This window comes from Salmo salar, chromosome ssa13 (assembly GCF_905237065.1).
Source record: "Salmo salar chromosome ssa13, Ssal_v3.1, whole genome shotgun sequence".
Taxonomy (NCBI): Eukaryota; Metazoa; Chordata; class Actinopteri; order Salmoniformes; family Salmonidae; genus Salmo; species Salmo salar.
The window spans coordinates 104,567,279-104,585,102 of record NC_059454.1 but is presented as its reverse complement, the minus strand read 5'-3'; the positions used below and the strand labels follow the sequence as shown (position 1 = coordinate 104,585,102).

Genomic DNA, 17,824 nt, shown 5'->3' with positions numbered 1-17,824 from the left:
AGGTTGTAAGTAACAAGAACATTTCCCAGGACACAGACATATCTGATATGGGCAGAAAACTTAAATTGTTAATCTAACTGCACTGTCCAATTTACAGTAACTATTACAGTGAAAGAATACCATGCCATTGTTTGAGGAAAGTGCACAATTATGAACTTGAAAATGTATCAATAAACCAATTAGGCACATTTCGGCAGACTTGACAACATTTTGAACAGAAATTAAATGGTTAATTGGATCAGTCTAAAACGTTGCACGCACACTGCTCCCATCTAGCGGCCAAAATCAAAATTGCGCTTAACCTGGAATAATACATTGTGACTTTTCTCTTGCATTTCAAAAGATGGAACAAAAAACAAACGTTTTTTTCTTTGTATTATCTTTTACCAGATCTAATGTGTTATATTATCCTTCATTAATTTAACATTTCTACAAACTTCAAAGTGTTTCATTTCAAATGGTATCAAGAATATGCATATCCTTGCTTCAGGTCCTGAGCTACAAGCAGTTAGATTTGGGTATGTCATTTTAGGCAAAAAATGTCAAAAAGGGACAAATCCTTAACAAAAATGTAAGCTTAGTCCAGTATAAACTAATGTATATAATTTATTATACAAGAAACAAAATTGACAAATTCTACAGCACAACGGCAGTAATGTCTTAAGTGTAAAACTAATAATGACTGAATAATCCATGCTTTCTGGGAATCCTATGGAGTCCCGAAGTGGTGGGCGGAGCTAGAAAGTTGGCTGTCAGAAGTATTACAATGTAAACGTAATCTGTCTGTCTGCATATTTCAAGAAAGGGTGACCGAGAAAAAACTACAGATAGAATTTAAGGACAAGTGACAAACAATAATGCAAGCACTAGGGATGGAGGTGTGACCAGGCACACTAGGGATGGAGGTGTGACCAGGCACACTAGGGATGGAGGTGTGACCAGGCACACTAGGGATGGAGGTGTGACCAGGCACACTAGGGATGGAGGTGTGACCAGGCACACTAGGGATGGAGGTGTGACCAGGTACACTAGGGATGGAGGTGTGACCAGGTACACTAGGGATGGAGGTGTGACCAGGTACACTAGGGATGGAGGTGTGACCAGGCACACTAGGGATGGAGGTGTGACCAGGCACTAGGGATGGAGGTGTGACCAGGCACTAGGGATGGAGGTGTGACCAGGCACTAGGGATGGAGGTGTGACCAGGCACTAGGGATGGAGGTGTGACCAGGCACTAGGGATGGAGGTGTGACCAGGTACACTAGGGATGGAGGTGTGACCAGGTACACTAGGGATGGAGGTGTGACCAGGTACACTAGGGATGGAGGTGTGACCAGGTACACTAGGGATGGAGGTGTGACCAGGTACACTAGGGATGGAGGTGTGACCAGGCACACTAGGGATGGAGGTGTGACCAGGCACACTAGGGATGGAGGTGTGACCAGGCACTAGGGATGGAGGTGTGACCAGGTACACTAGGGATGGAGGTGTGACCAGGTACACTAGGGATGGAGGTGTGACCAGGTACACTAGGGATGGAGGTGTGACCAGGTACACTAGGGATGGAGGTGTGACCAGGTACACTAGGGATGGAGGTGTGACCAGGTACACTAGGGATGGAGGTGTGACCAGGTACACTAGGGATGGAGGTGTGACCAGGTACACTAGGGATGGAGGTGTGACCAGGCACTAGGGATGGAGGTGTGACCAGGTACACTAGGGATGGAGGTGTGACCAGGTACACTAGGGATGGGGGTGTGACCAGGTACACTAGGGATGGAGGTGTGACCAGGACACTAGGGATGGAGGTGTGACCAGGTACACTAGGGATGGGGGTGTGACCAGGTACACTAGGGATGGAGGTGTGACCAGGTACACTAGGGATGGAGGTGTGACCAGGTACACTAGGGATGGAGGTGTGACCAGGTACACTAGGGATGGAGGTGTGACCAGGTACACTAGGGATGGAGGTGTGACCAGGCACTAGGGATGGAGGTGTGACCAGGTACACTAGGGATGGAGGTGTGACCAGGTACACTAGGGATGGAGGTGTGACCAGGTACACTAGGGATGGAGGTGTGAGCATGCGGGTCAGTGCAGATGAGATGTAGTCATTGTTCGTGTGTGTCTGTAACTTTGTTCATACGTATATGTACAAGTTTAAGTTTGTATATGTACAACAACAAAAAATGTAAAAATTAAAAGGCTAAACTGATCCTGATCAAAACTCTTGCTGCTTTATAAATAAGGGCCCTGATCATGTGTTCTCCAAGAACTCAAACAGAATGTGCCAATTCTAGAAATAGAATTTTTATGGTCCCTAAGAACAGGTGTTTTAGGGACCATAGATAAGATAAGGACCACAGATAAGCTACTTATTAATGTCATTTGAAGGGGGATTGCAGACAACATTGGACAACAAGAGAATCAGAAATTACCTTCTGTTGACAGAGCGAGAAAGAGAGCATTGAATACAACAAATTGATTAGATGTTGTTAGTGATAGTTAAGAGGATTTGCATGGCAACACACTATCGTCATATTGTTATCAATAACAATGTACTACTGTCATACAACAAATGTGTATATTAAATACAACAGAATATCTGAAAAAAAGAATTTCTGTTACGTAAAAAGAGGATATTTTTTTTACCAAAAGTACATTTCAAAATTATAAGATCATTTTCAATGAAATCAAACAGACAAAAAGAGAAAACGATGGAACGTCAAGGAAGAACTTTTGAACTCTTGAAATATAATCATCATTCAGAGTATAAATTTCACAAAAACTGAATCTTACCAATCTGTTTTCATCAAACACCTCAAAGAGTAGTCTGTGGTTCAGAGGACAAACCTGTGATGACAGAAGGGACACTTTTAGTGCAGTCCTGTAATAAATGTGCAGTCTAGAAAAATAGCTGCTTGCTTCATACACAAAAAGTATTGCATAAAAGCTTTACACACACACACACACACACACACACACACACACACACACACACACACACACACACACACACACACACACACACACACACACACACACACACACACACACACACACACACAGACAATGAATTAGCATATCTAGCAGGTAGAAAAGATAGGATACGGGGTCGTTAAAAAACGACAATACACAGAGAAATCTGTGTCTACACTTGACACTTAAATGCAACTTCTGCTACCAGGGGCCTCCCGAGTGGTGCAGCGGTCTAAGGCACTGCATCGCAGTGCTAGCTGCGTCACTACAGATCCTGGTTTGAACCCAGGCTGTGTCGCAGCCAGCTGCGACCGGGAGACCCATGAGGCGGCACACAATTGGCCCAGCGTCGTCCGGGTTAGGGGAGGGTTTGGCTGGCCGGCCGGATTGTCCTTGTCCCACCGCGCTCTAGCGACACCGATGGCAGGCCGGGCACAATGCTGACACGATCGCCAAGTGTACAGTGCTTCCTCCGACACATTGGTGCGGCTGGCTTCCGGGTTAAGCGAGCATTGTGTTAACCTGTATGGGATAGGGGGCAGTATTTTCACGGCCGGATAAAAAAACGTACCCGATTTAAACTGGTTACTACTCTTGCCCAGAAACGAGAATATGCATATTATTAGTAGATTTGGATAGAAAACACTCCGACGTTTCTAAAACTGTTTGAATGGTGTCTGTGAGTATAACAGAACTCATAAGGCAGGCAAAAACCTGAGAAAATTCCAAGCAGGAAGTGGTCTGTCTGCGAATTTGTAGTTCTCCTTTTGCTTCTCTATCGAAACTACAGGATCTGTGGGGTTACGTGACACTTTCTAAGGCTTCCATTGGCTCTCTAAAGCGTTCAGAAAGCGGATTGAGGCGTCTCCTGTCTCTGGGCAGAGTATGGTAGCTCAGTTTGTCAGTGGACTGCCTGGTGACTAAGAGATTGGAAATGCGCGTTCACGAGATCGCCATTTTTTCTTTTGTCTTTTGAATGAATACACTATTGTCCGGTTGGAATATTATTGCTATTTTATGAGAAAAATACCATAAAAATTGATTTTAAACAGTGTTTGACATGCTTCTAAGTACGGTAATGGAACATTTTGAATTTTTTTGTCTCGAAATGCGCTCGCGCGTTACCCTTTGGATAGTGACCTGAAAGCACGAACAAAAACGGAGGTATTTGCACATAACTATGGATTATTTGGAACAAAAACAACATTTGTTGTGGAAGTAGCAGTCCTGGGAGTGCATTCTGACGAAGAACAGCAAAGGTAATACAATTTTTCTAATACTAATTCTGAGTTTAGCGAGCCCCGAACTTGGTGGGTGTCAAATTAGCTAGCCGTGATGGCTGAGCTATGTACTCAGAATATTGCAAAATGTGCTTTCGCCGAAAAGCCTATTTTAAAATCTGACATAGCGATTGCATAAAGGAGTTCTGTATCTATTATTCTTAAAATAATTGTTATGTATTTTGTCAACGTTTATCATGAGTAATTTTGTAAATTCACCGGAAGTTTTTGCTGGGAATGTATGTTCTGAACATCACACGCCAATGTAAAAAGCTGTTTTTGGATATAAATATGAACTTGATTGAACAAAACATACATGTATTGTATAACATAATGTCCTAGGAGTGTCATCTGATGAAGATCATCAAAAGGTTAGTGCTGCATTTAGCTGTGTTTTGGGTTGCTTGCTTGCTTGAAAAATGCTTGCTTGAAAAATGACTGTGTGGTTATTTGTGTCTATGTACTCTCCTAACATAATCTAATGTTTTGCTTTCGCTGTAACGAGGGTCTTATCTTTCAAATGGTGTAAAATAGTCGTATGTTTGAAATATTGAAATTATTGCATTTTTGAGGTTTTTGTATTTCGCGCCACGCTCTTCCACTGGCTGTTGAATAGAGTGGGACGCTAACGTCCCACCTTGCCCATAGAGGTTAAGAAGCAGAGCCGCTTGGCAGGGGTCGTGTTTCGGAGGAAGCATGGATCTCGACCTTCGCCTCTTCCGAGTCAGTACAGGAGTTGCAGCGATGGGACAAGACTAACTACCAATTGGATACCACAAAACTGGGGAGAAAGTGAAGAAAAAAAATTGTATATAAAAAAAATATATATATAATAACACTTCTATCAGAATACGAATATCGCATTGAAAAGACATGTCTAGATGCACTAAAGTCGCATTGTAGTCAGATCTGGCTGATCACTTCAGGAGGTGGTCAGGGACGCTTTGTGTGCGGAATTCTCCTCAGTCTGGACACAACCAGGCTACCGAAAGGGAATACAGTGGGTGACGTCAGCAGCACTTCACCCACAAAACTCCAGAAATGTGTGTTTTGGGAGCAAGAGGGACCTTTTTTTTAGGGGGGGAGGATTTTGTTTTCTGGCGTGTGAGGAATGATTTTGCTGGCTTCATAAATGCTAGCCAGCTAACATATCTAGATTTTTTTTTTTTTTGGTTAAAAGTTATGCTAACCTGTTGGCAATCCTTTTAACTTTGCTGGCTAGTGACAGAGGTTAGCTGGCTAGTTAGCTACAGTAGTTGCCTAGTTACAGAGGTTAGCTGGCTAGCTAGCTACAGTAGTTGGCTAATACCATCATCAAGTGGTTGTTGTGTTATCCGATTTAGCCTGTTCCACTGTTTGCAGAATCCATACTGGCAGTTGACTATAACGCAGGAAAAGAGAATCCGGACACGATGTGGATACGGTAGACATTTAAATGTAGGTGTAGAAGCATTACGCGTACAGAACTCCATGATCAGAACTCCATGATCAGAACTCCATGATCAGAACTCCAAAAGTTGCATGAACTGTCAAGGCTAGACACGGCCTTAGAGATAAGATATCAGACCTCGATTTCAGTTTAACTCTGGTTTTTAGCCCGTGTGTCACAATAGCTTCCGGCTGCCAAACCTCAGCATGCTCTGTTGAGAGTCAGTCTCCATCTCTAATCGCTAACAATAGGCTACAGCTGAACGTAATCGCTAACAATAGGCTACAGCTGAATGTAATCGCTAACAATAGGCTACAGCTGAATGTAATCGCTAACAATAGGCTACAGCTGAATGTAATCGCTAACAATAGGCTACAGCTGAATGTAATCGCTAACAATAGGCTACAGCTGAATGTAATCGCTAACAATAGGCTACAGCTGAATGTAATCGCTAACAATAGGCTACAGCTGAATGTAATCGCTAACAATAGGCTACAGCTGAATGTAATCGCTAACAATAGGCTACAGCTGAATGTAATCGCTAACAATAGGCTACAGCTTAATGTAATGGCTAACACTAGCCCTGAATGTAATCGCTAACACTAGCCCTGAATGTAATCGCTAACACTAGCCCTGAATGAACAATTATTCCTCTAAGAATATCCAGCTAAATGAATCACATATGTGTGGATGGGCTTGTAAACAATGCAATTGGTCCATTTGATGACATAGTTTGAGGGCTGGAAGTTTTCCATAGTAGTGTTGAATGGCAATATAATGGGGGTGTAGCAGCACCAGACCCATGAACAAAAATGGAGAAGGATAATGACAGGTATAATGTGTTTACATACAGTGCCTTCAGAAAGTATTCATACCCCTAGAGACTTATTCCATATTTTTTGTTACAGCCTGATTAGAAAATGGAATAAAACATAAAATAATGACAGCTCACCCATCTACACAAAATACCCCACACAATGAACAAATTAAAACATGTTCTTAGAAATGTTTTCAAATTGATTGAAAATGAAATACAAAAATATAATTTACATAAGTAAATCATAGCCCTGAGTCTATACTTTGTAGAGGCACTTTTTGCAGCGATTACAGCTGTGAGTGTTTCTGAGTAAGTCTCGAAGAGCTTTGCACACCGGGATTGTGCAACATTTGCCCATTATTCTTTTGAAAGTACTTCAAGCTCCGTCAAGGTGTTGTTAACATGCATGGACTCAGGGAGCTGAATATTTATGCAACGACTATATTTATGACACATTTCTTTTTTTTTTATGTTCGAATTTCTTAGAATTTTCTTCGAATGTTAACAAAAAAATACAATTAAATACATTTTAATCCAACTTTGTAAAACAAAATGTGAAGAAATCCAAGGGGTCTGAATACTTTTGCAAGGCACTGTAAATGTAAAGAAACTCACTCTGAAATAGAACTCCTCGTTCCATTTGGGATTTAGAGTCTGAAAGAAAAGAATAGATAAACAAGTTCAGTGAGGCTGGTCAGTTGGTGTGTTTCCTGCATGCTGTGAAACAAATAGCCTACACTTTCTTTAAAATCAGTCTGTAAACTAAGTGAGAAGACTCATTAAAATACCTCCGGTTATTAAAATAAGAGAAACACCACAATGTCAATGAAGTTTAGGAACACCGCAATGTCAATTTTACAAGGTAGTCTGATTAAGCTACATGTTACATCCTTGATAAAGTAACATCTCTGTTAAAATAACTTCTCTCTTCCACCATGGTGAGAGATCTCTTCCTTCTCTTTGACTGAGAAGACACATCATTCCGTGCCAAACAGGAGAACCACTCCAAAATATGTTAAGAGATGGATCCAGTCCTGGGCCACCTTGCTGCTTGAGCAAAGAGAAACCCTCTATGTGGTATCTGATATTAGCAGAACGTCACTGGTAATGTGATCCATACATCGCTGTCAGGGACAATCTTTGACCTGTTTCTTAGGAGAGTTTACAATCAATCCTGCTGGGCCCATCTATAACATTGTCTTGTCTAGTATCAGTTTGGGCTAAGATCATAACGGACAAGGTGGACCTGATCCTAGATCTGCAATCCTTCTCAGAGACGTTTTATGAATACCGGCCCAGAATTAGCCTTATATTGCCACAGGTGCACAGTGCTTTGACTGCGGCAGCAGCACACCTTCATAAACCCGGAGTGACTGAAATAAAAGGGGCTTCTGCTCCACATAGCAGCACATTGTCAGCTATTTATATCCCAGCCAGAGCCATGGACAGCATACGGCTGACTTCATGGGAGGGCTAGGGAGGCTGGCTGTCTCCAGGAAGGGGATAAGCTGAGTCTCTCTGGCCGTCATCACAGGAGATTTACCCAGAGAGGGAGAAGATGGTGGTTGGGAATAATAATAATGTGGCATCCGTATTGTTTTTATTCTGACAGGACTGGAAGGAAGATGGAAGGAATTGTCCTTCTTGTGAAATGTGATGTCAGGTTTTTCATACATCAAATAAAACTGGGCTACATTCTATGAAGCAAACGCCAGTGCGAGCACCTCTATGCTATTTATAGCTAATTTCTTCCACAATCCTGTTAGTTAGGTTAGGCCTAGAACACGACAATACTTAGAATCCTGAAACAGGGCTTCCAAAATACCCTCAAGAGGTCCCTCAGATTGTGTGTATAATTAACTTGATATGCTGAACTGTATGAAACAGCTCCCACTGGTGGTAAGGGAGTTCACCCACATAGCCTTAATATTGGGGAAAGGTGTTCACGTCAGACTACAGTAGTGTTCTGGGGCCGTCTCCAGCTGGTCATCATCCTCCCTCTAACTGGGTTTCACACAATACTATTCACATTGCTCAGTAGTGTAAACAGCAAACAGGAAACACTTTCTCGGCTCAGATTCATCAACAATAAAAAAAACAAAAAACAATAACTGTTGTTTAAAAACCACAGGGCACAAGAAGGAAACACCAGAGGATTAGATAATAAACTACAGACAGACTTCCTGATGAATTGATAAATCAAACATTATTGTCCCCAGGGGTTACCTTTTTAATGGTTTTAGTCTGAACTAAGGCAAGCTCTCTGTTCTCATCCGCAATGTAGAGCGACAGCTTGACATAGGGATCACTGCAGAGAGAGAAGGGAAAAGAGAAGAGAATATTATTAAGACAGTTGATGATGAGACCTTCATGCTCAAGTTAATGACAACAAAGGGCTACTGTCTCAAGACAGTGTGCTGCAGGGGTGAAGCCTGAACCTGTTGCCAGGGGTGAAGCCTGAACCTGTTGCCAGGGGTGACGCCTGGGCCTGTTGCCAGGGGTGACGCCTGGGCCTGTTGCCAGGGGTGACGCCTGGGCCTGTGGCCAGTACTGTAGCACTATGTGTTGAATGCAAGGCCTTGAGGCGTTACAGTAACTCCTAGGTTTTTGAACAGAGTGACATGCCGATTGTGCTTCTACAAGCATTCATCAAAGAGGGTGTGTCTGTGTGTGTGTGTGTGTGTGTGTGTAAGAGAGAGTGAGAGAGAGAGAGACAGAGCAGTGGCCAATAAGACTCCCGTCTGTAGCAGCGATACAGTACAGACACAGGGGCCAAGGAGCCTCTCAGTCTGCAACACAGTATTTCCATTGTTTAGTCAAGAAGGATCAGGCTTTGACATAAACACACAATTAGACTCAGCAGCAGGGAGACTTTAATTAGTAATTGAGGGCTGGAGAGCAGCCATGATCTTGTTGTTGTTGCTCTCCCTTGGGAGTCTTCCTCCCCTCGAGGCAGAGACTGTCTGGGCACCAGGCAGGCTCTTCTGAAGGAGCAGGGTAATAGCCTAGCTAAAGATGATCTCTCTAAAAACCAAACCACAGAGATTTCTGCTCGGTTTTTAGCAACTATAATAAAACAAGCCTGATATATTTTTTTTTTTAAAGCACAAAATGCACGCACACACACACTTCTATTTTAAGCATCAGTGTTTGTCAATAAAACAATAGAGGCTAATTCAGCTGGGTGTTGTCCAATGTCATGAAGGTACACGTGTAAGCAGTTTCGCTGCCTCTGTGGTATCTGTTACCAAGTTAGAATTTCAGGTTTGTGAAACTGACTGCCTGTTGTTTTGTTGAGTGATTGAAGCTGGCAGTACAGGACTACTGACCAGGCAGGCTCCTGATGTCACAGTGATTTAGCTGAGTCAGGAGTAGTAAGGACAGGCAATATAGTGGGTTTGAGCCTGTGTGGCCTGGTACACTGTCTGAACAGTATTTACATGAGTCTTTATAACGCATTTGGTTAATATTTTATCATTTGTAATGACCGAACAATGGGAATATAGAGCAGGGTTTCCGTTACCCGGTAATTGCCGGCTTTTGGCCACCAAAAAATGAATAGTCGATAAATAAAAATGTCTAAATTGAACGGGAGAAAAACAAACATTACAGGCTAGCATGTCTTTGGGGTATGATATAAAATGCTAACCTCCCCTGTTATTGTACTGGTGAGAGGTTAGCATGTCTTGGTGGTATGATATAAAATGCTAACCTCCCCTGTTATTGTAATGGTGAGAGGTTAGCATGTCTTGGTGGTATGATATAAAATGCTAACCTCCCCTGTTTTTCTATTAGTGAGAGGTTAGCATGTCTTGGGGGTATGACATAAAATGCTAACCTCCCCTGTTATGGTACTGGTGAGAGGTTAGCATGTCTTGTGGGTATGACAGAAAATGCTAACCTACCCTGTTATGGTAATGGTGAGAAGTTAGCATGTCTTTGGGGTATGATATAAAATGCTATCCCACACCACTTTACACTGTAAGCTGGAGGCAGTAAGCATATTGAAAACATACTTAACTGTTTGAACCCTGAATATTTGACTTTATATTATGAGGCATATTTTACCTTGCTTGAAAATCTGACTATAGAATAATTGCCTCCATGTTTTTTTTATGAAGACTTAAATTGGCAGCGTGTGAGTTTCAAGTTTGGGGAAGCATACAACTTATCTTACTAGGGATGCACAAAATAAAATCAAAATCGGATGATATTAGTTAAAAATGGCAACATCGGTATTGGCCCGACGTCTAGTTGGGAGCAAAACCGATGTCGAAGCTGCCGTGCGTACCTATATAACGTAATGACGCCACGGAAAATGTTGCGCTACACAGCATTCCTAACCTAGCCCACAATGTCTGCTGTGTGGATCGAGCAGTCAACAAGTTGAGCAGTCGTTTGAAAGAGTAAGAAAATTTCAGCGAGACAACTCAGGGGCGAAATCCATTAACGCCAAGATAATGGAATTCATTGTCCTTGACAATCAACCGTTCTCTGTCGTGGGTGATGTTGGCTTTCGCCAACTGGTCGAGCACCGGTACACACTACCAAGTGCGCTATTTTTCAGATGTTGCCCTACCGGAGTTACACAGTAATGGAGTCACTGCTATTAGCTTCACGACATACTATGGAACGCCGTTTGGGTCATTGCGTGTCAAAAAAAGATACACGTAAAATAACACTATTTGAAGCGTTAAATAAGCTTTTAAATTTGACATGTCAAATAACAGTTCTATTATAGAATGTTGTGTGTTCTGGATTTGCACGTCCAATCACCACCACTACAATCAGTAGCACTGTCAAAGCTGTACAAAAGTCTGCAAACAAGCAGACACCGGCCACGAATGATACGTTTAACAATACCGCATTGGTAATAAAACATTTGTTCGACCACAACTTCTGGGGTAGCTAGCTAGCTTTAGCTTGGTACCTAGCTAGCACCAATACAACCAGCCTGAAAACAATGACCAGTAGAAACTGCAGTCATTTTCATTATTTTTAGCAATGATTTAGGAATCCTTGAGTAAGTATTAGCTAGGTTGCCACTTGTTGTTCACCTATTGAAATTGAACTTCAGTTCATGAAAATAAATATTTAGCCAGCTACTTAACCCTGTTGCCCAAAGCTAACGTTATAAGCAGCCAGCTAGCTTCATCTGGCTAGTAAGGCCTCGACCGGACCGGGTTATGTGTTGTGAAGCTTGCCACAGTAAGAATTAGGCACAATAGTGGAATTTCCAGGTTGCATTCAAAATAAAAGTATATCATTGACAGTTACGCAAACGAATAAAAAAATAGTAGAATTATTCTATACTTTTTATTTTGAAGGCTAACCGCAAAGTCCACTGTTGTGGCTAATCCTTATTGTGGCTAGCTTCACATAGATGGGTCCGACCACCATTAATCAAATAAGAACTGTCTTATAAATAAGGGTTATTTTAGATGACACCTAGCTATATAGTTCGCTAGCTAACTGTAGCTACTGAAACAGATTGTCGCTTTGCTATGTTTTGGGGGAAGAACATTGTTTGCATCCATGAGCTAGCTAGAAATTTAATTTAATTTTTTTCCTGGCCAGCACTGTAGGTTCCTGGAATTAAAAACACATTGTTTGTGGCTGGTGATTGCTTGTTTGCAGACTTTTTTGTACAGCTTTGACAGTGCTACTGTAACTTTTTTGACACGCAAAGACCCAAACGGCGTTCCATAGTATGTCGTGAAGCTAATAGCAGTGACGCTATTACTGACTGCAGTCATTTTCATTATTCTTAGCAATGACTTAGGAATCCTTGTGAGCAGGTATTAGCTAGGTTGCCACTTGTTGTTCGCCTATTGAAATAACAACCAATGACGACAGCCTAGAGAGAGGAGGTGAGGGTCCTGGGAGTGGTGCCAGGAAAATAACCTCTCACTCAATGTCAACAAAACAAAGGAGCTGATCGTGGACTTCAGGAAACAGCAAAGGGAGCACGCCCCTATCCACATTGACAGGACAGGAGTGGAGCAGGTGGAAAGTTTCAAGTTCCTCGGCGTACACATCACTGACGATCGGAAATGGTCCACCCACACAGACAGACAGTGTCTTCAGGAGGTTGAAGAAATTTGGCTTGGCACCTAAAACCCTCAAACTTTTACAGATGCACAATTGAGAGCATCCTGTCGGGCGGTATCACCCTCTGGTACGGCAACTGCACAGCCCGCAACTGCTGGGCTCTCCAGAGGGTGGTGCGGTCTGCCCAACGCATCATCGGGGGCAAACTACCTGCCCTCCAGGACACCTACAGCACAGAATGTCACAGGAAGGCCAAAAAGAAAATCAAGGCCAACAACCACCCGAGCCACTGTCTGTTCACCTCGCTATTCATGCAGAAGGCAAGGTCAGTACAGGCGCATCAAAGCTGAGAAGGAGAGAGTGAAAAACAGCTTCTATGTCAAGGCCATCAGACTGTTAAATAGCCATCACTAGGCGGCTTCCACACAGTTACGTAACCCTGCACCTTAGAGGCTGCTGCCCCATATAAACTCAGCAAAAAAAGAAACACCCTCTCACTGTCAACTGCGTTTATTTTCAGAAAACTTAACATGTGTAAATATTTGTATGAACATCAGATTCAACAACAGACATTCCACAGACATGTGACTAACATAAATTGAATGTGTCCCTGTACAAAAGGGGTGGTCAAAATAAAAAGTAAGTCAGTACCTGGTGTGAGTACTGTAGGGGGGGTGGAGGTGGAATATGACCCTAGTCCTCACCCTCCGATCCAACAGGTCCCAGACGTGCTCAATGGGATCGAGATCTGGGCTCTTCGCTGGCCATGGTAGAACACTGACATTCCTGTCTTGCAGGAAATCCCACACAGAACGAGCAGTATGGCTGGTGGCATTGTCATGCTGGAGGGTCATGTCAGGACGAGCCTGCAGGAAGGGTACCACATGAGGGAGGAGGATGTCTTCCCTGTAACGCACAGCATTGAGATTAACTGCAATGACAGCAAGCTCAGTCCGATGATGCTGTGACACACCACCCCAGACCATGACGGACCCGCCACCTCGATCCCGCTCCAGAGTACAGGCCTTGGTGTAACGCTCATTCCTTCAACGATAAACACGAATCCGACAATCACCCCTGGGTGAGACAAAACCGCAACTCGTCAGTAAAGAGCACTTTTTGCCAGTCCTGTCTGGTCCAGCAACGGTGGGTTTGTGCCCATAGGCAATGTTTTTGCCAGGGATGTCTGGTGAAGACCTGCCTTACAACAGGCCTACAAGCCCTCAATCAGCCTCTCTCAGCCTATTGCGGACAGTCTGAGCACTGATGGAGGGATTGTGCATTCCTGATGTAACACGGGCAGTTGTTGTTGCCATCCTGTAACTGTCCCACAGGTGTGATGATCGGATGTACCGATCCTGTACAGGTGTTGTTACACGTGGTCTGCCACTGCAAGGAAAATCAGCTGTCCATCCTGTCTCCCTGTAGCGCTGTCTTAAGCGTCTCACAGGGCGGACATTGCAATTTATTGCCCTCACCACATCTGCAGTCCTCATGCCTCCTTGCAGCATGCCTAAGGCACGTTCACGCAGATGAGCAGGGACCCTGGGCATCTTTCTTTTGGTGTTTTTAGAGTCCGTAGAAAAGACTCTTTAGTGTCCCACGTTTTCATAACCTTAAGCTGTTAGTGTCTTAACGACCGTTCCACAGGTGTATGTTCATTAATTGTTTATGGTTCATTGAACAAGCATGGGAACAGTGTTTAAATCCTTTACAATGAAGATCTGTGAAGTTATTTGGATGTTTACGTATTATCTTTGAAAGACAGGGTCCTGAAAAAGGGACGACTCTTTTTTTGCTCAGTTTACATAGACTTAAAATCACTGGCCACTTTCATAATGGAACACTAGTCACTTAACAATGATAACGTATTTTTGCTTTACTCATCTCATATGTATATACTGAATTATATTCTACTGTATTTAGTATTTTAATACCACTCCGACATTGGAATTAAGATATATATTAAGATGACCAATCTTTTACTTTTAGCTTGTGTGTATTGATGTGAATTGTTAGATATTACTGCACTGTTGGAGTTAGAAACAAAAGCATTTCGCTACACCCGCAATAACATTTGCTAAACGTGTGTGTTACAAATAAAATTTGATTTGAGATAGGTTTTACAACAGTTCTACTAAGGGGTTAATGTGTGGCAGTGTTATCCCTTGAATGGGGGTGGGTGTCATTTTTATATACATACATATAGTTGAAGTCTGAAGTTTACATACACCTTAGCCAAATACATTTAAACTCAGTTTTTCACAATTCCTGACATTTAATGCTAGTAAAAATTCCCCGTCTTTGGTCAGTTAGGATCACCACTTTATTTTAAGAATGTGAAATGTCAAAATAATAGTAGAGAGAATGATTTATTTCAGCTTTTATTTCTTTCATCACATTCCCAGTGGGTCAGAAGTTTACATACACTCAATTAGTATTTGGTAGCATTGCCTTTAAATTGTTTAACTTGGGTCAAACATTTCAGGTGGCCTTCCACAAACTTCCTACAATAAGTTGGGTGAATTTTGGCCCATTCCTCCTGACAGAGCTGGTGTAACTGAGTCAGGTTTGTAGGCCTCCATGCTCACACACGCTTTTTCAGTTCTGCCCACAAATCTTCTATAGGATTGAGGTCAGGGCTTTATGATGGCCACTCCAATACCTTGACTTTGTTGTCCTTAAGCCATTTTGCCACAACTTTGGAAGTATGATTGGGGTCATTGTCCATTTGGAAAACCCATATGCGACCAAGCTTTAACTTCCTGACTGATGTCTTGAGATGTTGCTTCAATATATCCACATAATTTCCCTTCCTCATGATGTCATCTACTTTGTGAAGTGCACCAGTCTCTCCTGCAGCAAAGCACCCCCACAACATGATGCTGCTACCCCCGTGCTTCACGGTTGGGATGCTGTTCTTCGGCTTGCAAGCCTCCCCCTTTTTCCTCCAAACATAACGATGGTCATTATGGTCATAGGACATTTCTCCAAAAAGTACAATCTTTGTCCCCATGTGCAGTTGCAAACCGTTGTCTGGCTTTTTTATGCCGGTTTTGGAGCAGTGGCTTCTTCCTTGCTGAGCGGCCTTTCAGGATATGTCGATATAGGATTCATTTTACTGTGGATATAGATACTTTTGTACCTGTTTTCTCCTGCATCTTCACAAGGTCTTTTGCTGTTGTTCTGGGATTGATTTGCACTTTTCACACCAAAGTACGTTCGTCTCCTTCCTGAGTGGTATGACGGCTGCGTGGTCCCATGGTGTTTATACTTGCGTACTATTGTTTGTACAGATGGACGTGGTACCTGCAGGTGTTTTGAAATTGCTCCCAAAGATCAACCAGACTTGTGGAGGTTTACAATTTTTTTTCTGAGGTCTTGGATGATTTCTTTAGATTTTCCCATGATGTCAAGCAAAGATGCATTGTCTGTGAAGGTAGGCCTTGAAATGGATCCACAGGTACACCCCCAATTGACTCCAATGATGTCAATTAGCCTATCAGAAGCTTCGAAAGCCATGACATCATTTTCGGGAATTTTCCGAGCTGTTTAAAGGCACAGTCAATTTAGTGTATGTAAACTTCTGACCCACTGGAATTGTGATACAGTGAAATAATCTGTCTGTAAACAATTGTTTGAAAAATTACTTCTGTCATGCACAAAGTAGATATCCTAACAGACTTGCCAAAACTATAGTTTGTTAACAAGAAATTTGTGGAGTGGTTGAAAAATTAGTTTTAATGACTCCAACCTAAGTGTATGTAAACTTCCGACTTCAACTGTACACACACACACACACACACACACACACACACACACACACACACACACACACACACACACACACACACACACACACACACACACACACACACACACACACACACACACACACACACACACACACACACACACACACACACACACAGGATGGGGAAACCCTGTTGTGTGGGATCCACTCCACAGTTGTCCTGTGTGGCCCAGTTGGTAGAGCATGGAGCTTGCAACAACAGGGGTGTGGGTTCATTCCCACAGTAGACATCGGCTAAACGACAAAAATGTAAATTGCACTCCTAGTGAGGGAAGTTAGCTAGTTATTGCTTTTCCATGGGCTTTGACTTATTCTAATCGAGCCTATTGTTGGAGTTGATGTTCATTATCATGTAAATAGGTCAACTCCAGGTTTAGGCTGCGAAAAGTGAAGATGGCGCCGAAGAACATGGCTGACGTTTTACATTCTCCCAACCAAGTGTGCAATTCTGTATTTTTGTTATAACTTATTGTGTGCATAATGTTGCTGCTACCGTCTCTTATGACCCGAAAATAACATCAGAAAAGCAATTACTCACCGCGGACTAGAATAAACTTTTTCCTTTAACGAGAAGGATATCCTGCTTTCACTGGAACCGGCCCAGATCCACACCTTTTGCGTGAAGAAGATGCCGGAAAAGGGGACGCAGATCGGGGATCCTTCTGAGAATCCGTAGGCGAGCGAGTAAACTCCAAATGCCTTCCATTCTTCTTGCTAACGTGCAATCGTTAGAAAATAAAACTGATGACCTACCATTAAGATTATCCTACCAACGGGACATTAAAAACTGTAACATCTTATGTTTCACCGAGACGTGGCTGAACGAAGAAACGGACAATATAGAGTTGGCGGGATTTTCCATGCACCGGCAGAACAGACTCTACCTCTGGTAGAACGAGGGGTGGTGTTGTGTGTCTATTTGTCAATAACAGCTGTCGCGCGATGTCTAATATTAAAGAAGTCTCGAGGTATTGCTCGCCTGAGGCAGAGGACCTTATGAAAAGCTGTCGACCAGACTATCTACCAAGAGAGTTCTCATCTATATTATTTGTAGCTGTCTATTTACCACCACAGAATGAAGCTGGCACTAAGACCGCTCTCAACCAACTCTATAAGGCCATAAGCAAAGAAGAAAATGCTCACCCAGAAGCAGCGCTCCTAGTGGCCGGGGACTTTAATGCAGGCAAACAAATCAGTTTTACCAAACTTTTACCTGCATGTCACATGTGCAAACAAGGGGGGAAAAATCCTAAACACCTTTACTCCACACACAGAGATGCATACAAAGCTCTCCATTTGGCAAATCGGACCATAATTCTATCCTCCTGTCCTGCTTACAAGCAAAAACTAAAGCAGGAAGTACCAGTGACTCGCTCAATACGGAAGTGGGTAGATGACGCGGATGCTACGCTACAGGACTGTTTTGCTAGCACAGACTGGAATATGTTCCAGGA

General features: G+C 42.8%; 1 protein-coding gene across 6 annotated transcripts in view; it reads right to left on the bottom strand.

Moving 5' to 3' along the window:
• Positions 1-17,824, bottom strand: part of nedd4l (NEDD4 like E3 ubiquitin protein ligase) — a 120,629-nt gene that overhangs the window by 84,320 nt on the left and 18,485 nt on the right. For all 6 annotated transcript variants that reach the window (XM_045692598.1, XM_045692599.1, XM_045692600.1 and 3 more), the window contains exons 3-5: positions 8,732-8,813; positions 7,121-7,159; positions 2,800-2,853 (exon numbers count right to left, since the gene is read on the bottom strand). In XM_045692598.1, the coding sequence (XP_045548554.1) occupies positions 2,800-2,853; positions 7,121-7,159; positions 8,732-8,813 (175 nt within the window). The remainder of the gene's footprint in view (positions 1-2,799; positions 2,854-7,120; positions 7,160-8,731; positions 8,814-17,824) is intronic.